We start from the raw sequence: 27,010 nt of genomic DNA on the forward strand, positions 1-27,010 counted from the left end.
ACAGCTGCTGCCAGCGTATCGCGATGCAGACAGGAGGACGCGTGTGGTATCACCCCTTGCAAGTAAAGCCGAGCAAGAGGGAGGAGGAACGGCGGGACGATGGCGGAACGGCAGCGATTGGTGGCGACGACGATGACGACGATCACGCTAATGGCGGGCATGGGAACGCTTCAAGAACGCGGATCAAGATACCGTGTCCCCCCAAAGCCTTGGCGCAAAAAAATTAGGCAAAGGGGATCATCAAACCACATCGCCAATACCACCACCGTGACCACAGTCCGTCGAGCAAGCGCCCTGTGGTGGAACGCGAGGTACACCAGCCAAACCTTCCCCGTCCCGGCAGCGATAACGAGGACGATGATGATGATGATGACGCGACGATTGAAGGCGGCGTACTGCGCGCAAACGAAAATCGCGAGTGTCCCCAAATCCAAACCTCGTCGCAAGAAAACACAGTCAACGGGGAGCATTGTAGCCGAGGGAAGGGTATAAGACCCCTCACGAGGTAGTGGATGAGTACATTCGCTTTTCTTCGCGACGCCAAGAGAAAGAAACGATCATGAACGTAGAAGCAATTAAACCGTTTAAAACTCACGATGGCAGCATCCGTGCACATCGTCGTGGCCGGACCTTCCAAGAGTGGCAGACGCGGTTCATCCGCAAGATGATTCGTCATCGGGACGTGGAAGTTCGATCTCCCCCCATCAAGTACGTGGTTGTACTTGTACAGCATATGGCAAGACGAGTACGACAACATGAAAAAAAGAATTTGGAGACGAGGTTAGAGTGGGTCAAAGGACTTGCCCGACGACCCCTATGCCCTATTCAAGCGAACCCCGGGAAATGCTGATCGCGGGCGAGACGACCTGATGGGAGAAATGGAATCGGATCCACATCGTCAGATCTCGAAATGGTTTACCAAGGGAACCCACCACATGGACGTGAGTCTGGTCGTGCTCATGCAAAACGTGTTTCCCGCCCACATGCGAACCGCCTCCCTCAACGCCCACCGCATCGTGCTGTTCGCAATCCTCGAGACAAGTCTCAGCTGCAAGCCTTGGCCGCGTCAAGCGTTCCTCGGGTCAAGCCAGGTGGTTGAACCGCGCTTTGGAGGAAGCCAGCAAGCGACCGTATCGCCCGCTCATCATGGACTTTGATCAATCCACGCCTGACGAGTACCGACTGTCGTTGGACCCCTTTCCCGAAGACTTGAAAGATTCCAACAAACCCTTCCCCCAAGTTATACTCCCCTAGTCGTGAAAATAATAAAGAAAAAATCAATGAAACGAACACGGTGTCGTCTTACTTCTTTCTCTTTAATCTACATCCATAGCGATGCGTCCATCGTACAACTTGACAAAAATGTCGTAAGCTTTAACAATGTCTCTTTCTTTAGTCCGTATGCCTTGTTGGGGTCCGTGGGCCATACGGTACGTAATGTACTTGGTATACCGCTCTTCGCTGATGCGCTTGAATACGCCATTCTCAGTAATCAGTCGGGGTTGATTCATGTTTTCCTAGTCGAACAAAGCGTTTAGGGTAGACTTGGCGTACTTGGATCCAGAACTCTTGATGCTTTTCTTGATGCTCCCCACTTTGCTGGCTTCGGCGTCTATCTTTCGTTTCAAGTCGACTCGAGCTTCGGTCGCTTCGTCTTTGAGGGCTTCTTTCAAATCCTTGCCTTCCAGTACCTCCGAGGCCACGTTAGCCAACGCTTTGCCTCCTCGGTCCACGGCAGCGTCTTTTACAGCATTGATCTTGGGTAGGACGTATTGCATGGCCCCACGCCCCAACCGTCCGATGCTTAGTCCTCCTCCGGCTTGTCGAGGGGTATAGACGGGAATGTTGCCGCCTCCTTCTTGGGGAACGTAAATGGGAATGTTCATGGTCCTTTCTTGAAATCCAACGATACGGTGGTCACTCCTGAATTGAGGAAGGGAAGCTCTTGTCCTGCTTCGTCTTGCACGGCAAAGGCCACGGTCTGGTAACTATTCTTGGAGAGGGGGTAGTATTTAACGTGTTGGGGTTCGAACACGTATTCCTTGGGTTCGGCTGCGGCACCCATGGACACGGACGAGAGGGGAACCACGTCCATGAGAGGGATGATCTGATCGCCGACGTGTTGATTGTGGACCAGACTGCAGGTCACGTACGCATTCTTGGGAACGGCCTTGGTGTTGGTAACCACGTCAATAGCGTAGGGACCACTTTGAGAATTGAGGACGTCCTGGTTGCCTCGAAGCTGAGTATACTGATACCCCTTGATACGAGCCACGCGATTGGATTGCGGCTCCGTATTGGTCTTCTGATCGGACTCGACATGACCTGAAGGTCTCCATCCTTCCTTGCACGTGATCCTGACAAATTCGCCTGGACCCATGACGGCGGCATCCACGCTTTCATACTCCAGCCCAGCACTCGATCCATTGTTAAAGTTCAGCAAGTCGTAGAACCCCTTGGGCATGGTCAGGTACAACTCGCTGGGCGTGACGGTCGTACTCGTTGGTCCATTAGGAATTGCAGGATTTCGCATGGGTCCTAAACGCTCGAAAAACCCCATTTTCAAGTAAAAGCGGTTTGACGTACTCACTTCAAGGCTGGATTGTATGAGATATACAAAAGAATGGTCCTTAGTGTCATCGAGTTTGAAGGGTGTAACGAAGGAATGCCACTGAGTCGTACCGTCTTGTTGCATCGTTCCAGATATTGGCGTCTCCATGGCGCTGTCGTTGCCAAGGCCTAACCTCATCATTGCCATATTCATCGTTGGTGCATTGTGTCCTACCAACACGCTGTGGCGCGACGTAAAGTCCCATTTGGTTTGGGTCTGGTCGGCCTCCATCTTGACCCCATTGGCAAGGAATAGATGATGAAGGTCGTCCAGGTTCTTTCTTCCTGTGACGTTCATATTGATGAGCACGTCTGACCCTGAGGAGTCGTCCACCCACGTGGCGACGTGAGCCGCGCTTGGCAGTCCTCCAACGCCACCCCCACTAAATGCGCCTCCGACGCCTCCATTGGCCGGCTTCATTCGCGTTTGCGGAAACCAACTGTCGAACACGGCATCCACGCCTTTCTTGAATTGAGCACACAAGTCTTGAGAGCTGTTGACGTCCCTTAGGGTAAACGTGTGCTGAGCCCCAGGAGGCAGCTTGCTCTTGAGGTAGCCTCCTGCGTCCAGTCTAAAGGTCCATTGCGTGGACTTGGACGTGCTGGCCACGGGCGGCAGCGTCACCTTGGTCAGTCCTACTCTCCATTGATCACTCATCCTTTGGGACGCGGGTAGTTCGCCTGTAAAATTTCCTGGTCGGTTGGAAGGAAAGCGAGGTTTGGATTGGTTGGACAGAAGCGTCAAGCTCATGGAGGAAGAATCGTACTCGTCGACTTGAGGGGTGAAGAGAAGGCAGAGGGTGGTGTCCTTAGTAGGTCTGTCTTTTAGCCAGACTGGGGGTCGGCCCTTGGTGTCGGCCAATTTAAATCCTACGCTCTCTAGGTAACTGCGGTTGACGCGTCGGCGGAAGGGATGCTTGGATTCTTGGTAGCGGATGGCTTGGGCGGAAGACGTGGTAATGCGCTCGATCAGCGGAAAGTAATCGTGGCCCACGATCTCGTAGCGAATGAGATTCGTGTACAGCAGCAAGTCTCCTTTGGTCTCTGTGGTTTCCGGCGTCATGATGGCTTGGATTTCCACCGACCACACGCCCGGCAAGTGCCATCCTATGGGCAGCTGGACCACGAATTCCGAGGCGGTGTTGTCTTTGGTTTGGGGATACTCGGGATCGGGCTTGCTGTTGAACCAGTAGACAAACGGTTTGCGTTCCAACCTCATGGTTTCTTTTTCGGGCCCAAATCTTCGACTTGGCGTTCGTCAATCCAATTGGCGTACTTTTCAGGCCACCCTTGATATTTGACCAGCACTTGGGGACGACCTGTAGCGGGGTCCGTCCTGCGTTGAAGTATCTTCTCGATGCGATAACGCATGTGCTTTATTTCTTCGTCTTCGACCTTGAGCAGCTCCTCTTCGTAAAACGTGCCCTTTAATATGTCCTCGCCGTCGTAGTCCATCAAGCGGTAGTACGCGGGAGGGCCGGGATCGCGGGCGCGGATCTTGAACCATTCTTCCGACCACTGAGGCAAGTAGCCCTTGTCGAAGATCGTGGTTTGACGGCTGATCCGGACCACGTCGCCCAGGTTAAACTTGTAAGGCCCCTTGAGCTTTTGTCGCGCTCCTCGTTCGGGACCGTACTCCCCGTACAATTTTTTCCACACCTCCCCTTCGTTCCCGCGATGGACCGAGGCCGGCGATTGCTTCAACGTGCCGTGGCGCTGATGGTTGTACGACTCGACCAACGGACCAATCACGTCCACCCACCGTCGAGTCCCGTTTTCGTAGAAGTACTTCCACAGCCGCCCTTTCAACGTCCGCTGCAACCGTTCCACGATGGCGGCCTTGGTGGTGGACTCTCCCGACATGAGCTCGGGCGGAAGGGGACAACTGGCAAACAAGTCTTTTACGTCCTTGTTGTAGAACTCGCTCCCCTTGTCTACGTACACGGTACGAGGCAACGTATGTTTCTTGTCCGGGTCTTGGGCCACTTCCTCAAAGATCTCGCGAATGCCCCGCGCCGTTTCTTCCCCCGTCTTCCGTTTCAGCGGCGGTACCCAGCAGTACCGCGACAGCACGTCGACCACGAACAAGATCCACCCCATCCCATCGTTGGCCGGCTTGTCCCACGTCATGTCCGACAAGTCCATCTGCCACTGCTCGTCCATGGAAAACACGACAAAGGGACGACGAGGATAATTACGCCGTGCTGGGCGATGAATTTGGTGTGTCGTCTGCGCTTCCAGCCACTTCTTCTTGATGGCTTTCGCTCGAGGTCCCTTGGAGACGTCGCCGGGGTCGGACAAGAACGCGGAGGTTCCCGCTAGGGCTTGGGGGTGTTCCGCCCCCACTTCGAAATACCGACTGTACCACTTGGACGCTTGCTTCTTGCTGGCCACCGTGGCGGCGGCGGCGGCGGCGGCTCCGATGCTGCTCTTCTTTCCTTTCTTCCCTCTCGTCTTTCCAGCGGCGGATCGACCTTTGCGCGTGGATGACGATGGATCCCCCGCAGCACGACGAGAGGCAGCATCGGACGCGTGCTTGACGTCCGCACCCGATGCGGTTGTTGCTGATGTCGCCATCAGGCTGATCTTCTCCGTGGCTTCCCGACACGATGGCGGCGGCTTTCTTGGCCAACCAACGCCCGATTCGTCCTGCGGCAATTTGAGTCATGACGACGATCGCGTCTGCCTTTATGTCCCCCCTTCTTTTATGGACCTTTAATACCCATAAGGCAACGTGGTCAGGCCTTGGTCAATACGTTGTCGTTTGGTGTAGACCAAACGCACGTCCTTGTCCATGGGCACCGTTCGCAGCACCTTGTGCGTGCTGTCCCTCACGATCTTGCGCGGGTAACTCACCGTCACCTTTTCGTTCTCTTGGACGAGCAGACGTTTCATGCTCTTGAGGTGGACCAGTTCTTTGGCGCAGGGGGTCAGGCTGATGCCCTTGCACTTCACGACGCACTCGCCCTTCTTGGTGCGGTACGCGTACGTCTTGGGGCCCAAGGACACGTATTCCACGATCCAGTTGGCGTCCGAATCGCCGCATTCGTCCGACCACTGCCCCAGCTGATCCCCCGTGTCCAGTTCCTCGTCGCCTTCCCGCACCGTCTTGTAGATGATGGAATCCGTGTCGTGGTACAGCACGCAGTCCCCCAGAGCACTCAGCTTGTCGTACAACCGCAAACGGGCCCAGGCCGTCACGAACGCAGGGATGACGACGTTGCCGTTGGGGTTGCACGCCGTGGACTCGCGGTGCACGTCGTAGTTGACTTGTACCATGTCGCCCGTCAGCAGCAGCACCGTCTTCACGTTGACCGTATCGTCGTGCAGCAGTTCGAAGAAGCGGCAAGGTTCCGTGACGTACTCGACCTTGCCGCGAAACGGATTCTGTCCGAACTTGCCCCACAACGAATTGAGGTTCAACTTGGCCACCGAGCGCAGCCCCGGATTCTTGACGACGTCTTCGTACTGAAGATCGATGCCCTGACTGGCCTTCACGGACCGCACGAATTCCCGCTTCTTGTCTTCCGTGTCGCAATCGGACGGCCACCCCGAGGCTTCCATCTTCATTTTCAGATTTTCACGAATGTGCGATCGAAACAAGTCGCTGCTGCGTTCGGGGTAGTGCCACACTTCGTGCACCTGAGCCACTTCGTACCCCTGATTCAGCGCTTCCTTCAACTCGGGGGTCGTCCACACGCCGTGACGCAAGCGCCGCTCTTCTAGGGTGTGCGTGCACTCTCCGTCCTCGTCCACGTCCTTTTCGTCACAGCAGGCCGCACACAGCGTGAACATCAGCTTGTGGTCGGCGATGCGCGGAAGCACGGGGTAGAACAATCCGCGGGGAGGGTCGACGTCGCACTTGACCAAGCCAAACCACTCTTCGTCCAGAATACAATCCGCGATCTCCTCGGGGTCTAAGTCCAAGTCTTCGCCCAAGTACACCGTGGGGTGGCCTATGGGGGACTCTTCCTCCCACATCACCGTAGGGTACAGCGACACCACGTCCACGTACCGTATGCGATGCACGGGGTCCGAGCACAACATCAAGGCCATGGCCTCGTCGTCCGACTCGTCGACTTGAACTTCCCCCTCGCAGTACGCGTAGAGTCCCACGGCGTTGGTACGTCCTCCCATCAACGCTTCGCGAGGCTGTATGGGGTCCAGGTTCTTAATCCACTCGGGGAACACGTGATACTCGCGTTCCGCATCCCACACGTGACTCCACATTTCCACCACATGATGTCCCGCGTTGCGCAGTTCCAACGTTCTCTCCCGCGTCTTGTCGCACAGATCGCCCATGGTCACGCCCAGATGAGCATGAACTTGACCTCGCTTGAAGCACACTTCGCACCCGTGGTAGAAACACCCGTGGAATTGGTAGACGGTGTTGGTTCGCCGATCGTACCCGTCCACTTTGCTGCCTTGCAAGGTCACCTCGCCCTGCGTACTTCCGGCCCAACGCAGTTCGGGCAACCCCAACGAGTGCAACCACTCCAGGGCTTGGACCGATTGGATGTCCCGCTGGCGATACCCCAACGGCGGCACGACGCCCATCACTTCCGATTCCAAAAAGTTCCTCTTGAAGACCGTCAGGCAGGTCGAGGCAATGGTGACGCACTCCGCAAAGGGGTCCACGTCGAACTTGTCGACGTAAAGCTCCCGAAACTTGAGACATCCTCGGGCCATCACCATGACGTCTTGGATGCAATACTTCTCGATTTCCTTTTTCATGACGAACGTCTTGCCCTCCTGCTCGCGCCACCACGCCATGAACGTCTCCTTCTCGCAGACGTCCATGTCGTCCACGCCGTAATACTCGGGAGCGGGGAAAGGGCCCTCGTACTGCGTATTCTCCAACGTGTTAAAGAAGTGAGGAAAGTGACCCTTGTCGCCTCCCGAGGTTCCGAAGGTGGCCGGGAACTTGCGTAAGGCCATGGGAATAAAGCACACCGAATCTTTAAACACGATCCCTTCCAGCGTCATGGTGATGACCTTACTCCCTTGGTATACGCACTTGGGCTTGATGCCTCGCTTGACGCACTCCTCCAGGATAGGGTACGCGTCGTACCCCTTCAGGTTGTGGGCCATGAACGTGTACAAGGCGTGCACGTCGCGCTTGGGACCCAACAACCAATCCATGAAGGCCGAAGCATCGCCAAACACGAACATCCGTTGTCGGCCGCACGTTCCTGTGCATCCTCGCGTACGGTACTCTTCCACGTGAGAAGCACACTCGTGGCACGTCAGCAGCACTACCACTTTGTTGACCACGTGCCGTTCCTCCAGACACCGAGCCTCGAAGTCAAAAAACGCCAGAAAGAACTTACGCTTTTCGTTCTCCCTCTTCTTAGGTCGTGTTTCCGTGGAATCGCTGCTCACGCCCTTGACGTAGCACAAGTGTTCTCCTCGTTTTACTTTCTTCTCCCGACACACCAAGCAATCGTATTCGTAGCAGACGTGATCGTCGACCATGTACCACACCCTAGTCTTTTGGTCGTAGCGCATCCGATCCACGGTGGTCTTGCACTCCCGACACACGTACCGTCGTTCACAGGTGGTATAGGTCAACGATCCCTTGTGACGTCGCATCAGGTGCGAACGGTAACACACGCCGGACCAAAACCCGACGCGACAGGCGTCGCACATGATGCGTTCGTTAGAATACTTGATGTAGTGGTCGTTCCGCTCTTCCCCACACCGCAAGCAAGGGCGGACGCACTTGTGTGTTTCCTTATTGCTGTACCCCTTATTGCATTGCGTGCAGAAGTACGATCGTCCCAACCACCCCGCCATCGACTCGATCCACGTGAAGTGCTCGTCCATCCAGTTCAAGTAAATGGGGGTCAACGTGCCCTTGCTTTTTCCTACACTGCTCCCAAACGAGGCCACCACGTACCGGTTCTTCTCGTCGTACACACACACCTCGAAGCCGTGTTCTTCGTCCGTCGCGTAGCCCTCGTTGATGCTCGCACACCACCGCTTCACGTCGTCCAACCCGCACGCTTGATCCCAGGTGTCCTCCATGCCCATCTCGCCGTACCAATCCCGCAACGACTTCTCGTACCCTCCTTCCACCGTCACTTCCAACCCCATCCCCTTCAGCGCCCGGTACAAGGCCCTACCCAGGCAATTCTCGTGTTCGTCGTCGAAGACCCGCGAGACCTTACGCCGCTTGACTTCCTCCGTGGCCTTGTAGTGCGGCCTCTTTTTGCCCAATTCGTACTTGGTTAAGGCCTTTTTTTCACTGCAGGCATGCGTTCTTTGATGACGATGAATCATGCCGCACCTCAAGCACAGCCGATGGTGCAAGACCCTGGCCTCCCCATACAACGTATCGGGCGACACGACGTCCAGCATCGCGGGGTCTCCTTCGTCCAGCCACATCACCCATCCCTCCGTTTCGCTGCTGTACGTGCTTTTCCAGATGACCTCGTGATGCGCTCCCGGGCCTCCCTTTTGGCAAAGGACCAAGACGTTCGTGGTAGGGTGCACGACGCACCACCGCGTCAATATTTCTTCCCACGTCCATTCGTGCTGCACCTCCAACTCTTGCCTCACCTCGTCTCTCGTTCTCACGCTTCGCCACGCCAAGATCTGAATCACGTGTTCCGATACCTTCGTTCCCACCGCCGCCGGCGGCTTGCGTAGGACTCCCCTTTCCAACCGATCCCGCAACAGTTCGGGCGTCATGATGGTCGTCGTACACACCCGTCCTCGTCCCTTCACGTCTTTGATCACCGTCACCGTAATGTCCAACGATCGACCCAACATTCATTCCCGCTTGGACTGCTGAATCATTTCGATGGCGTTGGTCAACATCAATCTCTGAAATTGAGGCGTGTGGTACGGACGTATGGCCAACGACACCGGGTATTCCAAGTCCCCACCGTACAGGGTCATGCCTACTTGATCCCGAGCCGTCAATCCTTCCTCACCGGCAATGCGTTCCATGACTTGATCAAACAAACGTTCCACCCATCGCACCCCCCATTCGTCTTCTCCTTCCTCTCCTCCCTCGTCCAAGTCCTCATCGTCGTCATCGTCGTCATCATCATCGTCGTCGTGCCCCACGTACGGTCTGCGTTGGCGACCGGCCTGCTCCAAGCTGGACCTCGTCTCGATCCGATACGAAACGACCCGCGTCCTCATGGGCACGTTCACCGCAAACACCGAGCGGGCACAACTCTTAATCAGAGACGAGCTCCTGGTGCTCCTGCCTGATGCCATGGTGAGAAAACACTAAACGATTGCCCACACCGTACTCCTCTATGACATACACTTTCGTACGCCCTCGTTCCGAATCCACCAATGCCTGATTCACTCGGGCCCGTTCCCTGGCTCGACGCGCTAACACGAACGCCAACCTCCTCTTCCGCTCCTGACGCTTTTCAATAGCATTAATCCACCCCGTTAACGTATTGGCTAAGCCGTGTACCGCCTTGACGTATTCCTTCGCGTCTTGCAAAAACTGGGGTTCGGGGGACGTGCCTTCCTTATAATGTTTGGATAATGCCTTCGCAAAGCCTTCCTTCAGAAAAAACAAAAAGACACCCAGTTAAGATTCAACGGTGTACCCGTATTTATTCACGTATTCGGTTACATATTGTTTAAGCAATAGTACATCAAATTTATCTAACTCTTCAATGCCTCTAGTCCTCAACAACTCCATCACGTTAAAAAATGTTCTTCGAACTAGGATGTATTGCGTGCTTGACAACATGTCTTGATTGCTATAATCATCTTGTCGCACTGCATCCAAGGCTTGATAAATGGTATTCTTTATTCTCTCACTCATTCTTTGCTTTCGATCGCATCTCTTTGTCATTTTCATACTGATGAGTACTGCAGTGTTTAAAAAAGCAAAACATAAGCTCATGCCTAAAGCCACGCACGCGTAACGCCTCATCGTACTTACCACACTGGTATCTTCGTATCCTACGTTGGCTTTACTGGTGATTCACTATACAAAACCTATGCAAACCCCAGATCCTGGTCCCCCTATATAGACCCCACCTAGGGGGTGGGGGGACCCCCCTACCCTCCCCTCCCTACCCCTATATATCCAAGTCCATTTTCGTACCCAATCACCAAATCGTATGCCTAGATACCTAGTCCTTAGTTACTTACTTAGCCAACGCCGACCTTCATCATGCCTCCCAAGAGATCCAACCGCCGCATGGTCATCCCCCATCCAGAAGACAACCAAGTAGACCAAACTGCATCTACTCCTCCAGGAACGCCACCACCACCATTGCCTACCGACGCCGGCGTCCCTGCACCGATGCCTCAGTTCAATCGATCCAACATTGACGATCCCTATGATTCCGATGATCCCGTGGTGGTTAACGCCCGTAATGCCTACATCAATAATCATGATTCGGATAATGAATCCCATGCCGAAGGAGAAGCAGGTCCTTCTGCTCCTAAGCGTAAGCGGGAGGACGTGGAACAAGAAGAGGATCAGGATGATGAGCCTGAAGCCGAGGCCAGTCAGGACGAAACCCTGGTATGTACCATTTGTATCTTGCCTTGCGAATGCAATACTTCAGAACCCTTCGTCATGACACCCTGCTGCAATCATCCCCTTCATGGCGCCTGCATCCTGCACTACCTGGAAATGAAGCGTACCCACTTTAGCATCATGTGCCCTCATTGCACCCAAAACTTATGCGTGGGTCCTGATTACATCACGCCCGAACAATTCCCCGACGGGGTGGCCGACCGAGACGATTACAACTACGTCATTCACAATCACGTCATGTTTCGCTTGCCCCGTTCGTGCTACGAACAGTACTATGACGAAACCTACAGAAAACCTTACCATACCTATGCTCCAATGTTTCACATGCTCTTGCCCACCCCTAGGAAGCGCTTCGTCGCGTCATCGACTTCATCTCTAACGGCTACAAACAAAACAAACAAGACATCCGCGACATCTACCTCTTCTTCCGTCGCCAAGAACGACTAGTCACCGCATTCGAAAAAAAGTGGAAACTCTTTCGAGGCGACTTGAAAGGCATCCACGAACTCCTTCAAAAGCAACTTCATTCCTGCAGCATCCTTAAACTAGGCCTCACTCCTCCTGACACCAGAACCTAAAAGAACTCTATTCTTTCAGACCGCAATCGCTACCACCGCCACAAACGTCCTACGCAAACACATTGGAAGAACCCTAGTCCTTACCCAACTGCTCGACAACCTTCACGACCTCCTCTACGACAAAAAACTCTGGTTACTTCATGCCCGCCTCAGCAGCGATACCCACCCCCTCCTTCACCAACTGCAATGCTATAAACGATGCCTCCAAAACAAACTCAGAGTCGCCGGCATCGACATCGAAAGATTCATTGAACTCGAAGGAGGGGACTTTGTCACCGGCATGTTCTGGCTCGATACCCTTGCCTTTACCTTGTGAACTTCACTTTGTGTTTTCTTCAGGCCGCTGCCGTCACCTGCGCCATTTGCCTCTCCAACGTACCCCTCAACTGCCCCAACACCGTCATGACCCTTTGTTGCAAACACCAATTTCACTACGACTGCCTCGACCAATGGCGTACTCGTCAAAACACTCAGTGCCCCATGTGCAGGGCCCGGCCCATCCACACCGATCCACCCTTCCTCACCACCCTGGAACTCTTGCCTCTCGACTCTGACGAGGACAACGATTACCAAGCCAACGACACCCCTTCACAGGACGACATCGACCACCAAGCGCACCCCTTTACCATCATCCCCTCCACCACCATCGCCCTTGAAGATGCCCAAGATTACAGCTGTCACCACCGTACCCCCAATGCCTATGGTCCCATCGTCCTCCATTCTACCTATACGCGTCTCCACAACTTCCAGTTCACGCAAACTCCTTCCACGCCTCTACGCTACCTACTCATCGCCCACGAGGCCCGCGAATACCCGCCCTCAGGATTCATCCGCGTTCAACTTTCCACCTCGGCCACCATCAACCACTACTTATTCGCTTCGGCCATGTGGAGAACGTACCAGGACGACAGCAACATCATCTTTACTTACCTGCCCTTAGTCGATGGCCTCAATCGCGACCTTCCCCTATCCCACTTCAATGCCCACACGTCCGTCTACGTCTACGTGGCTCCCTACTTCCACACGGACGACAACAATCCCAGCATCTACATCATGGGGGTCAGCACCAAAAAAACATTACGCGCTACCAAAGCCTCCTTTCTAAAAGCATTTCCACGTTGTCCTTTTCCCTCATTAGAAGGCCTCTACTACACGCCCCGACACCCCGTACGACCCCTCTCATCTGATATGTACGTGTCAAGAGGCTCAAGATCCTGACTGTCTCCAATGCAACGAAGCGGTCAAGGACTCCGAAGTGGACAACAAACGGTTCTTCTTCCCTCCTGACTTCCAAAAACGCACTCCTTCACACCTCATCACTGACGTGGCCGACGCTCTGGATGCATGTCCCACCTTCCAATTGTTCCTCAACTTCTTATCCATCTTCAACAAGAAAAAGAACTCCAGCCCCTGCAGCTGTGGCTGGTGCACTTCTTAATACCTCACTCTTCCCATACAGACCTACTGACGCGTTCACCCTGACGAAGACCTTTGCCAATACTGCTCCCCTCGTTCACGTTTGAAACTACTCTTGCTCCTCAACAGTGCTGCGTCTGTTACTCGTCTCTTCCCGATCATCCGCTTCAACGACACCTTCCGACCGAAACGCTTTACTCCGACACCAACATGACCTCCTGCTGTGCCCAACCCATACACACCGAGTGCCTCATGCAGTGGATCCTCAGCACGGGCTTCAACTACACCTGTCCTTACTGCCGTGCCCCCCACTCGCTGCCTCAATGGCCCGGTTCCTTGTTCGTCAACTACCTCGAAGGTCACTTCTCTCAAGTGTATAACGGCGACCCCGTCTGGGAATTGGCTCAGCCCACCATGGCACGCATCATGCTCCTCTTCTTGCGTCACGTCCACGACCTCATCCACATCCGTCCCATCGCTCACGTCAATTTCCACAACACCATCAAGCCTCCACCGTGCCTGCTCTGCCGCAAGCCCATCCCTTATTCGGGTCAAGAAGGGACCATCGACTACACGGGTCAATACCACGTCTTCAACTGCCGTCAATTCGCTCTTCGAGGGTACATGCCTCCGGCACCTCGTCACGTCCCTACCCAAGCCTGTCATTCCCTCTGTCTCGTGCGCTACATGGATCAACACCGTCATCACTATCCCATGCCGTGTCCTTGTTCCTCCCTCCCTGGACCTCCACACCAAATCTGCGTCACTCGCTTAGACACCTTATTTAAAACGTTCATTCGTCACACCCAAGACGTTGCGGCCGTCCAGTGGGCCAGTCGCTTGTGCATCCAAGAATTTCAAACCAACACCTTCCACGTCATCCTCCTCCACAAACAACGACTCCATCTCGTCCGACTTCATCAACGAATCCATCCGCCTCACACTCCTCTCAACCACGTCAAGTTCTCCCTCGACTACCAGTCCCACATGCGTCGCTACCTTACCTCGCTCGACCTCAGTCCTCTCCCTGGTCTAGCTCGTTACGTCCTCCGCTACAAACGCTGCGATGCATGTCTCGCTTACCTCCCTGAATGGTTCCCCCAATGCCGAAACTGTACTACACCTTTCCAAACCCTTCGCAATGGCAAACGCGTCCGACGACACGACTTATCTAATTAACTAAAAACATTGTACTGCTTTTTCATTGGTCAATAAAAATCTTTCAACACACCCATGACTTGAGTTTTTTCTCCCCTCACCCGCATGCGCGTCCTGAGTAGCTCAACCTGTCCCTCGCGGTTCGGCTGTGGTAGTACTATGCGATTGTGGTACTAGTCGGGTAAGTACAACGCGGCGCTCACTGCGGTTCGAGCCTCCAGAACGCCATAACTTTTTTTTTTTTTTTTTCCTCGCAAGAAAAAAGCTCATATGCTAATTACTTCCGGCTTCCTACCCTAGACTACCTTAACTTCACCCTTCTATTTCATAGCAGCCCTCGTGGTCTAATGGTATGATACCGGCCTAGCTGGCTGGAGATCGAGGTTCGATTCCTCGCAAGGGAGCTTTTTCCCTTTCCTTACTTTTTTTTTTTATTTTCTTACTTCCCTAGGCTCAATCCTCAGCTAGCCTCATCCAAGCTTACGCTCAATTCAAGGCTCAAGTTAAGGCCTCCAAAGAAGCCAAGCCTGCCCCCACCGTCGACGACCAAGTCACGGCCAGTCTCACTCGAGTTCGTGGAAACGACCTCCACAAAGCAGGACCCAGACCCACCCTCGAAGAAGAGGAAAACGCCAAGTGGTTCGTCCATCCTGAAACCCACAAGAAATACCTCATCCACAGCCCCGATACTCCCAAGGAAATAGCCAACGACCTTGCTCGAGGAATCGGCAAAGTCATGGTTACCAACCATGGCACATTACGCCGCATAAACTTTCTCCCTGCCTGGAATACCTATACCTTTGCCATGGTCAATCCTCCCCAAGGACCCCACATCCACTCTGGTGATCCCAGCCTCATCGAAGCGTACGCCCAATGGAAGATCAAGGTTTCCAACGATGCCCTCCGCACGTACGAGCAAAAGGAACAACAGCGCAAAGTAGAAGAGCGCAGGGAACAGCGCAAGAAATTTATCAAAGAAAGTCGTGACCGATGGATGAAATCCAAGGGTCACACCTGTGTTTGTTCCTGTGACACCTGTAAATGTAAATGTCATGAATACCCGTATTAAAAACCGTTAACCTCAAACCCCACGTCTTGACTACCTTTTTAAACACCTCCCCTAAGTAAGTGCTCGCGGTAGCTCAACACGTAGAGCGTCGGACTCTAGTTCCGAAGGTTGCTGGTTCAAACCCAGCTCGCGGGACCTTATACTTTTTCAAACAAAATAAAAAAGAAAAAATTACAGGCGCGGTCCATCCCCACTTACGTCACCCGTTACGTCACCCGTTCCGTCACCCAATCCCTCCACACTTGCGTCACCTGTTACGTCTCCCGTTCCCGCCTCCCCTTGGGCGATTCATCACCCCCATTCGCTTCCGTTTCCGGCGATTTGCTATGGTAACAGGAATACATGAATATTTACTTCATGAATAAATTATCGTGACCCTATGTGTAGACATTTGTTACTACTGACATCACCTTCTCTTCTAGGTTTCTCTTGTCGCGTGCAAACTGGTTTCTTTTGAGAAAAAGAACAAACATAAATTCATCTGTTATTAACACCAAGTCGTGTTGTTGTAGACTTGCTTCAAGTCCCGCTGGCTTTTTTTTTCAGTTACAAACTCGGAAAGCCCTCGTTACCGGAAGTGCAATATTTGAATCCGAGATTGCGACCGAGAAAAAAATAACGGGCGAGAATTGGAGCAAGTCAATGTTGCCAATACTATACTGCATCGATTGGAATAGGCCATTTGCGTAAAATACTTCTGTGTTCATTGATTACTGACTCAATTATACAGGGTTAGCCTCATTATTGTGAACAAATATCGAGAAATACCAACGGTAAAGTAAAGAATGCACAACTTCAACATCACAACACATTAAAATTCCACGGACGTTGACTGGAACACATAAATATTCAAAATAATTCCATACGAAATCGAGTCTAACCCTGTACAATGAAGAATTCGAAACTGGAGTATTTAGAACGTTGGGTTTTGACTGAGGAGAAACGAAAGAAACCTGTAGAACCAGGAGAGAAATCTCTCAAGTCAGGGCACGGCTAACTTACAGATCAAATGGAACTTAGCATTGCAGGTTTTACATATGGAGCGGGGAAACTGGAGAAACTATAGAAGAACATTCGAATCAAGGGAGAGACACCGAACAAACTCATCTTACATCATGCTACTTGTGATGACGAGTCCACAAATCAAACCAAAGGTGAGAGGAGAGTGTGCTATAGCTATAAGCAGGGCTAGAAATAGAAAACATTCTTAGCCTGCCATAGGAAAGTAGAATGGTAATTGGAGGTCATTCTAGTAAATTTTGCATGCTATTTTATTATTCATTTGGCAGTGCATCCTTATTTTCGCCTGGCAAACCTGTCATTTGTCCTGTCATTTGGCCAATGGCAGGCCGCTATTTCGAGCCCTGCTAAGCCATCTTTAGTTGTATATTTAACACAGCTATAATTCAAAACAATGTTACCCACCTCAATGCTTGTACTTTAGCTTGTGTTTTCGTATTCCTCTCGTCATTTTTTCTTTTAAGGTTATCTATCCTGTCCGCTGCTCCGATCAGCTCTTGTTTTAACATCTCATTTTCTTGTAAAGCTTCGTTCATTCGCTCTGATAAACTCTTGGATTCAGATTCGCTTTGTTTTGGCTGAAAAATAAACAAGTCTTAATATTTCGAAATCATAATATCAGTGCTTAAAGTATCTTTAGCAAGATGGTCTCTATGTCAATCTCTCTCTTGATGTCGGCTTTTAAATAATACTTCATTGAGAGAAAAAGTACGACTACAAATATAAATTTGCCCTGCTTTTTATGGGTACAAATGTAATGTGAATCATATGTAAATAATTTCAGCACAGAAGAAAATATGCCAAAAAAAACTTATAGATAAAATTTGGGAAAATCCCTAGAGTTCATATTGTTGTGACCTTTCACAGATCGCATTCATATCGTGAGTGCATTTCAGAATCATATGCAAAATTAAGGTGGTTGGGTACAATTTATAGCCTACCGCATCAAGCTTGTTTATTCGCTTCGTTTATGATGTTGCTTTTATTTAATTACCATGAAACTTTCATCAAATATTGAAGTTTACAATAATCTATTTTGTTTTGAAATAGCATTAAATAAATCAAAGTTATAAGGAAATATTGAAATTAAGAAAAAAGCAAATTCTGTGTGTTTCGCTCGTTTTATTTTCAAATTGCTTCATTTACACAAACCATGATATATGACTTACAAAAGATCAAAGTTTAAAAACATTCTGTGGCGCAGATTTTGAGAAAACATATAATGCGAACATTTTATAACCTCGATTTTTCTCATTTTTCACACACAATACCATTAAAATATGTGGAACCAAGTAACGTAGCTTCAAAGTACACAGAAACGTCCATCGACTTTATAGTTATGAACTGTAAACGTTTGGTTGGAAATAATGTTTTAGTAGCTGAGTAATAATTTTTTTACGTAGGTTTTTCTTGCAAAATTATGATCAAAATTCGGACTTTTCGTTTATTTTCGAATTTCTCTGAATCGGCCAGATTCTTTTTTTGTAAAATAGGATGTACAAATTCTATGCGCAAAAGATGGGTTTTATTGATTGCTTCTAACATTTTTAAAAGACCCGTCAAGCTGGTTGCATCTTAGTTTGCTTTTCTAATGCTTCATAGCGTTTCCCACAAGCTACTTGACGATATGCTAATTCTTACAATGAACATTCATGCGTGTCAAGAAAGAATTTCTTGCCATCGCACAAGAGACCATATATTTGAGTGTTTACTACGACGATTGCCATCGTTTCCCTCCAAAGTAACATGGTAAGTAACAATAGAATACTTTCGTAACCAATCAGCTGTCGAGAATACCAATTCGTGAATATTTCGTATTTTAACGACTTAGACGAAATGAGTCGATAGATGAACCATCAACTTTTTATAAATATTTTGTAAGAGGCAAGGTCATCCGGTCCACACCGAACTGATTCCCACTTTTATTGATTTCGTTGGTAGGACTGTTAAATACCCCAACCCCTCCCCCTCAGAGACATGTAGTCTGTTAATTAAATACTCGACATTGGGTATCTGTAGTGACTATTCCTATTCACAAATACGTTGAATAGCATATATGAAAACAAACGATACATTCATTACTGAAGGTTTAACATTATTTTTAGTATAGGTATATTTTAGGATAAAAACCAGAATTTCACATCCAGAGTTTGTTGGTAAAGGGTAACCCTACCCCTACTCACTAAACAGAGTCTCACTAAACATTAAATATTGAATTATATAAATATTAGTTCTTAGGCATTCATATTGGAGAAATTATAATTTCCGGAGAAAAAGACGAATAAATTACTGATATATTAGAGTGCAAATAATATACCCGTGAAATAGTTATGAAAAACAAAGTGAAAAACATCATATGAGACTTAATTAATATTAAACTTATCATCTTTAAGATGATAACAGTTTTAGAATAAAAAAGTATTAATTACTTTATTTGAGATTGCTCTGTTTTTCACTGTAAACTTCGATCTTGATATTCGTTTCTAAGGAGATTCTCTACAGCTTCGTAAATGTAGCTAATCTGCATTTTGCTTCAATTTTGATAAATATTCAAGCTGTGTCTTCGAGCTTCACGCTTAAATGTTTTTTTCTGATGCTTACCGCAATATGCGTCTGGAAACACCTTCAAAACATTTCAAGCGATAACTCTCTTAATAATATTAGTTATTAGACTTTCATATTGGAGAAATTCCTATTCCTGGAGAAAAATATGAATGAATTAAAAAATATATTAAGTTTAGCCTGTCTAGACACAGATTGAGAATGCGCACATCGTTTCACCAGTTAATGACGTATTGTTTTTGCGACGCAGAAGGGAACGGGGAACCCTCTTCAAAATGAAAGTCCAAGCGAAGACTAAGACCATGAATTATTCGAAGATGTAAGAAGCTGTGGCTGTCGTTTGTTCAACATTCTTTTTGTCTTTTATTAGCTGGTGACAACTCAAGGTAAGTTTTGGGAAAACTCACAGATATATTTATTAGTTCCTGCTTAGTTTTGAGCGTTCGAGAAAGTTTGCGTTTAAGAATATACTTTAACGCTGAATCTTCAAGAGGGAATCGAGGTTGACGAAATATATGTACGTTCTGGATAATATTTATTGATTTTTTGGGTTCATTGTATTGTAACTGTGTGAATCTTTTACTCTTATACGAGTAAAGAGTTTATCAAATTGAGCTGATCCTCGCAGTATATCAAGTAACTTCAATATAGGCAGCTGCAAATGCAGTAAACTGAAGCTGTAGCAGTAAAAAGTTACTAGTGAGGATGAGGGGAAGGACTTGTGTAGCTTCTCAGGAACGTTAAGTTACTATTAAAAAATAACATTTAATTTATTGGAAAGTTTAGGTTAAAGTAGAAAAGAATATGTTATTTCTGGTGATGCGAAAAAAAGTTGGAAAACGTTTTTATTGCTTCCGACTGACATGGAGTGAAAGGACTCCAAAGTTTGTTTATATCAACGAGTACCACCAAGATAACTTCCCTTATAACCAGAAATATCAAAACATGTAAAATGACTTTTCTTGGTAATATTAGTTCTTAGGCTTTGATATTAGAGAAATTCTAATTTCTGGAGAAAAATATGAAATAATAAAAATATGTATTCCTTTTTTCGAAAGTATTATCGTAAACGAAACAAATCCTTCTTGGAATCTTTTGTGAAAAATATAAACACTTCCAAGAAAAAGTGGGTGGATAAATATTTAGTATAGGAAATGAAATTTTTGAAAAATAGGTTCTTCTTTAAGCCTGGTTTCCATATAATCGAAAGCGATCGAGACCGATCAAAAAAAAAATTTTTTTTTCGATCGTCTGAGATCATATGGAATTAAAGTTTTTCAATCGTACGATCGTTTTCGATCATGCATTTTGGATCACGATCGTAATCGATCGAAAAATTAGAACCGGGTTCTAATTTTGCGATCCGTCTCGATCCGTACGATCGAAATGTGTACCATAATATATGATTTTTTCGAAGATGCAATGCTTTCTAAACTGTAATGTCACAGCAACTGTTTGCTTGTTTACAAACTCTCAGGTGGCGTTTGAAGTAAAAACTAGTAGCTGAATATTTCGCTATTCTGCCGACTCGAGCCGACAAACAATCCTGAACGTTCGAAGAGCGATTGGACGCTTCTTGAAACGAAGGAAAAATATTCTATCTGCAGGTCCTGGCAGGGATGCTGTACCTAGGGAATACGAAAATCTCGTCTGGCTCTCTGTATACATCAAACATCGAGAGACCAGCTCTAATTTGGAACTTTAACCTTTTTCGGTCATATGGAAACGGTCGTTTAACGATCGTTTGCGATCCTTACACTCCAATGAGCTCCACGATACTGCGATCGTTCTCGATCGTTTATGTTCGTTTTCGATTATAAGGAAACCAGGCTTTAACGAAACGCCTTCCATTATGGCCAGTGGCTTAACTTTAGGAGACATACTATGATTAGAATATTGCAGGTATGGCCAGTGCTCCAGCAGACCCAATCGAGATATTGCGATCTTCAAAAGAGAAGAATAATTACACGAGACTAACAAGACTCTTGATAGCAGGAGGAACGGTTATCTTAAGAGAATTATTGGACAACATAATCCCTCCCCACCATTTTCCACATGTATTGTTGTTCCCAAAAGTACATAGAACATTAAAAAGGCTGAAAAAGAAACGTATAATAACTTCTGAGCAGTGGAAATCTCTTTTCCCAACCGACACTTCTTGTGGAAAATCTACTGATTTTGATATAACTTTGATATTCAAACTGCTGAGAGAATTATGTTGCTTGACTCCACCACCAAAAGGATGGGACGAGCTTCCTGCTGACGACAAAGATTTGACTTTACCAGCCGATCTAGCGAGGATCAAGAATTATCGGAATGCTGTTTACGCTCATAAAGTCAAAATAGAGCTGGATGACAGTGAGTTCCAAGACCTTTGGAAACGCATTAAAGATGCTTTACTGAGAATTGTCAATCATTATAACAGTTCTAACCCATCTGCTGTATTAAAATGGAAGACAGCGATCGAAAAGCTCCTGACAGATCCTCTAGACATCAAGAAAAGTCATGAAGAGAACGAGAAGTTAAAGATTTGGTGCATTAATGATCCTAATGTTCCGAATTCAGATTTAAAAGATGACAATGCGAGATTGAAAAATCAAGTAACTCGCGATCGGTTGGAGTCTTCTTTAGGTTAGTATTTAACAAATTACTGTCAAACGTATATTCATTTACAGTAACCTTGTCAGTAATGGGACATTTTACAGCACATTAACGTCACGCATGACCAGTAATTCTGGAAATTCAAACGTAGCTTCCAAGACTTCGCGATTAAATTTCAAATCTCCAATCTATTCCGATATTCCAAAAAAAATCAGTAAAAAATTTAGGTTTCGAACCCGCTATCCGGAATGATTGTGAAATATTATCCAAAAGAATTCACTTCACAACCACATCGCTGAAAATTAGCTTGAAAAATATTAATTTTTCAGGCCCGTAGCGGGGGGAGGGACCACAAATTTCACAAGAATTTTGATCAGGGTTTTGTAAGAAGGTTTCCCAGTAGCTTTAATAAGTGAAAATTTAAGAAGTGGAGGAGGGGATGGGGATAGTAGGGTGAAAAGCTTTAATTAGGAAGAGCAGCAATTATAGAGACCTTTTTTAAACAGCTCGGACAATTATTTGCATGTCTGTGTCATTGCAAGCTCACCGTTCATCTCGCTTCCATGCAAAGGCACGGCTACCTTTCAAGATGGCGCAGGGAACTGTGAAGGGGACTATTCCATATTTAATTTCTTAGCTCTAGAATATTTGCCACAAATAATAAGACTTTTACATTTTCAGTTTTTTATTCTAATTAACCAATTAGTGTTAAACTGAATTAGGGTCATAATGTTGCAGCACTATTTCCCTTTCCCAAATGATCTAAATCCCAGTCCTAGCGATAAACCTTGAGGAACTCCTAAATTGTCAAACCTGTTTCCCATTCTTCGTGACCTCAATTCCAGTCCTAGCGATGAACCTTGGAGAACTCCCATGTTGGTTTATTCTATTTTACATTCTCAGTGACCTAAATCCCAGTCCTAGTAAAAAACCTTGAAGAATTTCCATGTTGTTGATTACATTTCCCATTCCTTGTAAGGGACTGGTCATAAAGTATAGAGGGGGAGAGGGTGGGGAGGTGGGCGAAATCGGGGGTGGGTCACACAATTTTGAACTCCTTCAAAGGGGTGGGCTGTTGAAATAATTTGACAACTAAAAAGGGTGGGCAATTACAAAACAGGGTAGTATTATAATTGCCATCGGCATAATTTCTCAAGGAAATTTGAAGTTGCAGAGGATCTGGTTAGGAAATATGTGGAACATCTGTAGTACCTTCGAATGAAAAAATTTAAAAGGGCAAATTAAAAGAAAAAAAATAAGGAAGCAGAGAAACTTAAAGCATACAAAGACTATGACTGGAAAGACATACAAGAAAGCGGAATGCTTTAAGAAGCAGAGGGTTGCAGTCTTGAACCTCTTTTTTAAAAAAGGACAACTGGCTCAAGCTCAAAATGTACAAAAGTGAGAAAGTCCAAGTAATAAATGCTTGGCTGTCTATGCAGCTATTAAATACTACGACAAGTATAACAGAGGAAGAGCATGAAGAAGATGGTACTTCACGCGAGGACACTGAAGATTTGGATAGCGACGAAGAAACTGACATTGTTACTCATGAAATAGGAATTACTGATAGTGAGGAAAACGATGACAGCGAAAGAAGAAGCCGAAACAGTCAATGTTACAATAAGTGGTAGACGTGTGCAACCAAGAAAATTCTTTTGGGATTTAGATTTTTTTTCAGGGGTGGGTCATTGTCATGGAATAGTAGGTTAATTACTAATTCATACTCATAAACTTTACGTAAAGTAGTCATATATTATCATAATGATTGTATTGTATATTGCTTTCATTTTCACGTGTAAATGTATTGTGTTTCGGCCTTATATAAGCCCTGTGCTCTGTTGAGGTCAGTTGAACGCCAAATTATCAAATAGAACAGTACTTATAAGTTAGCGAAGAAAGCGAAGCGAAGAAATCAAGCCAGAGATACCATCTGAGCTAAAAACGTCCACTGAAAGAACTCCTCTTCACAATAGAAAGAAAAAAGTTACAACTAAAATCTACAATTGTGATACCGAAAAAAGTATTTATAAGTTGCCAGCTTGTCTTTAAAGACGTGAAAACTGAAGTAACAGAAAGGCAGGCACTGAACAAGTGGAAAGCAACTTCATTTAGTCGACACGCTAACAACCAAATCCGTATATACCAGGGCAAAACAAAAAAATAAAAGATTTCGAAAACTGTAAGAACATTTAAATTTATTTAGCAGCTAGAAATTTTCATATTATATTTAAGTTATCTCTAATTTAAGTTTAGGAATTGAAGTCTATAATATTATATTCTTTAGTAGTTTGAATGACTTATTTGTTGTTATCAGCAATATTAGCTTTTTGTTATCAGAGTGCGTATTTCGAAATAAAAAGAGAAATTAGAAGAAAAGGAAGACCGTTTGAATGTTTGTGTGAGCTTCAACAGCCCTCGCAGGCCGTCCACAGCTATCTCTAATTTTGCTTCTAAACTGGGGTTGGGTCATCCCATTTTCAGCATCATTTCATGATGGGCCAAGATAAAAAAAACACTTATTCTATTCTGATTTTGCCCCCCACCCACCCCCTATACATTATGACCAGTCTCTAAATCAAATCCCATTTTCCAGTTTAAAAAATCCCTGTACCCTCTTGAACCTTCTTCACAACTCTTTTCCTGATTACTGTTGTCGAGTTTTTCAAAATTCAAAAGCATATAACATATTATATAAGTTAAGATGAGATCATTATCCTCATGAATAAGAAATGTTTTGGGATTCAGTGTTTTGTTTTTTGTTGTTGTTGTTGTTTTATCTTAATATTTAATGTTTGTTTTAAAAAATTTAATGAATGGCTAAAAAAAACAGTATTTATGAGTTTATAGCCCATTTAGCTAGCTTGGGCTATGCCACCTTACTTAACAGCTCCCAGTGTGTTTACATCACAGTACAGGGACATGCGCATTTTATATATTCCTTAAAACAAATAATTATCTTTTTTTTGACAAAACGTTTTTCAAATTATAACAGTCAATGTCTATTGCACTTGGAGGTCGATAATGCAAGAGGAGACAGATGGTCCTGTAGGTGCTTTCATAATCCTCTGCCACAAAAATGATCCAGAATCTCTGATCAACATGATAAGTGATGCATTACCAGATGGACTGGTGATAAAATATATTGTGGCAGGATCTATTGTTTTGCAGCTAACATCTACCTCAGATGAAGCTCTGAATGAGTTGCTAACAAGGTATTTCAAGAAATAAAAGTTGCAATTACTGTAGGATAGCAACTAAGAGAATATATGTTCATTCTTCTTTACTAATAATTAATTGGCATAGCAATATGAGTAAAACTGAAATGAAACTAAGACAATGGAAGGAAGGAAGGGAAGACAAAGAAAAAAATAAGAGAAACAGTAAAAGGGAATGGAAAGGGAAGAATGGAAAGGAATGGAATGGAATGGAATGAAAAGGAACGGAATGGCACGGATTGGAATGAAAAGGAATAGAATAGTAAGGAATGGAAAGGAATAGAATGGAATGGATAGGAATGGAAAGGAATAATGGATATGAGTGAAAAGGAAAGGAAAAGAATGGAAAGGAATTGAATAGAAAGGAAAGGAAACCGTTGTCTAAAAACAGTAATTGGTAAAACTACCACGAATAATCAGTAAAACTATCCCAAGGAATCCCAGAGAATAACCCGACCACAACCAAATGCCATCCATTAAAATCTAGTATATTCTTCTTTTCGTTGAAGATACCAGTCAGGTAAATTGAAAGCAGATCTCGAGAAAATATTCATGACAGAAGTCAAAACGCTATTTGGTGACCAGGACGTCGAATTTAGTGTTGAGATATGTGAAGAGGAAATAGAAAATGCCCGTCGTGTACCAATAAGTGCTGCAGAAGCAGGTAATGTCAAGAAATTATATTTTTTACAATTAAAGAGTGTAAAATAATAATCAAGCTAAGCCAACTACCGGAGTGAAAATTCAAGTGATTAGATCAAGGGTTGTTTAAAAGTAGGTCACTTGCTTCTCACTTCTGGGGACTTAGGTCGAACGACTCCTGTAGGGTTTGTTAGGTCTCTCCTTAGAGGTTTTTCTCCTGGTATATTCCACTAAATTCCAGTTCAGTCCGTAAGTAAGCCATGCAGTGACTTAGATCAGAACTTAGCGGAGCTCCCGGGCGCGCCGAAGGCCCACGTGAGTTAAACACCATACTTAAGATGAAATTGGTACACCAATGAGCTTCATTTCGTCACTTCCGACCGCACATCCGTCCGTCCGTGTCCACACCACAGTGTTCCAGCTTGATTTCAAAGCAACTCGTCAATGGACAGAAAACTGACTTTCCCTCATTAGTTTTAATATATCTTTAGATTATTTATTTTAATGTTGAATGAAATATAAAAAGGAGTACACAGTAGCCAAATATTCGCCATTTATTTACTTTTAAAATATTTAAGAATTCAGCCTGTGTTTTTAGCAAACCGGGATCGCATATTTTTAGTTGTAAATCAGAGAAGATTTTCTTTCAATAGTTTTAAATTATCTATAGATAACTTTTTTTAATGTACACAATATATCATATACTGTTACAATGTCATGCTCACGTCAGAGATAAGGTATTCTTCGATCGAGTTACGATTTTCGAGTTACGCATTTTTCGAGTTACCACAGGGAACCCGGCTTTAGAATTTGTACATGAATTAAAAAAATCAATAAGTGCTTTATTGGGTTTCCTGTGTTTAAAATGTGTTCATGAATAAAAAAAATCAGTAAGTGCTTTATTGGGTTTCCTTTGTCGAGATTCGAAACAAGAACCTGATACGCTGAATTTCCGGTAATCGTACTAACCAGTAACTTGATAGCAGATTAACGCAACCTAACTTGAGAGCAGCTTATAATTCAAATTTAACGTATTAGAGTAACGTACTCTCTAGGGCGTACTTACTAGGGCGTGCGTTACACTGATCAATGCCTGATAATACCTACGATTTTTAAAGTGTCCATACGTACTAACTTTAACAGACTTTCATAGCTTTCATTCTTAATTTGAAAAAGTGTTTTTAAAACATAATAATTAGCATCTTCGAGTCTGTTTTCCTGAACTTTCCCAAGACCAATAAGTATTATGCTACAATATTATAAGTGAGGAACTATAAATGATTTGTATAATAGAGTCATTGTGCTCACAGATACAAAGTTGGAAGTTCTGAAAGAAAAATACACCTATGTTCCAAAGTAAGATTAAGTTTCTGCATACCAGCATATTGGGCAGCCCAGTTCACCCTCCAAGAGCGTCTTGTTTTTTAACTTTTGCCTCTCAGTTCATCGACCGGAAAAAAATTATTCGAGATGTAAATCCGTTGTACTTTCACCATTCTCAGTCCATTCTCAGTTAGTTAGCTCAACAATCAATAGAATGATTGTTCTTCGAATTGAATATGTTTTCTTAAAATTAAAATATCGCTTAAAATATCGATTTTTCTTTCAGTTC

General features: G+C 46.2%; 2 protein-coding genes and 1 long non-coding RNA gene across 12 annotated transcripts in view; 1 reads left to right on the forward strand and 2 right to left on the reverse strand.

The window, feature by feature from the left end:
- Window positions 1–27,010, forward strand: part of LOC116287525 (uncharacterized) — a 126,781-nt gene that overhangs the window by 95,457 nt on the left and 4,314 nt on the right. For 3 of the 10 annotated variants that reach the window (XM_089029716.1, XM_089029709.1, XM_089029715.1), the window contains 3 exons: window positions 19,188–21,568; window positions 24,534–24,753; window positions 25,266–25,420. In XM_089029716.1, the coding sequence (XP_088885842.1) occupies window positions 20,842–21,568; window positions 24,534–24,753; window positions 25,266–25,420 (1,102 nt within the window). In that variant the 5' untranslated portion in view covers window positions 19,188–20,841. Of the gene's footprint in view, window positions 1–17,557; window positions 18,125–19,187; window positions 21,569–24,533; window positions 24,754–25,265; window positions 25,421–27,010 lie in introns of those variants that run through there. The other 7 variants (XM_089029712.1, XM_089029714.1, XM_089029711.1 and 4 more) reach the window with 6 other exon arrangements.
- On the reverse strand, window positions 5,326–8,706 carry LOC148911475 (uncharacterized). The gene has a single exon (XM_089029389.1). It carries the CDS (start codon window positions 8,704–8,706, stop codon window positions 5,326–5,328), a length of 3,381 nt encoding a protein of 1,126 aa, XP_088885515.1.
- On the reverse strand, window positions 15,733–17,530 carry LOC148911476 (uncharacterized). Its single transcript, XR_016119668.1, has 3 exons — window positions 17,522–17,530; window positions 16,781–16,953; window positions 15,733–15,805 (listed from the first exon to the last, which is right to left on the reverse strand). It is a non-coding gene; the product is annotated as an uncharacterized LOC148911476 (long non-coding RNA).

Source organism: Actinia tenebrosa, unplaced genomic scaffold (assembly GCF_029948245.1).
Source record: "Actinia tenebrosa isolate PJP-AT-01 unplaced genomic scaffold, QUT_ActTen_1.0 PGA_scaffold14__42_contigs__length_11649687, whole genome shotgun sequence".
Taxonomy (NCBI): Eukaryota; Metazoa; Cnidaria; class Anthozoa; order Actiniaria; family Actiniidae; genus Actinia; species Actinia tenebrosa.

Coding starts and splice junctions, on each gene's coding strand:
- LOC148911475 (XM_089029389.1), bottom strand. CDS start 8,706: ATGGGGTTGGAAGTGACGGTGGAAGGAGGGTACGAGAAGTCGTTGCGG.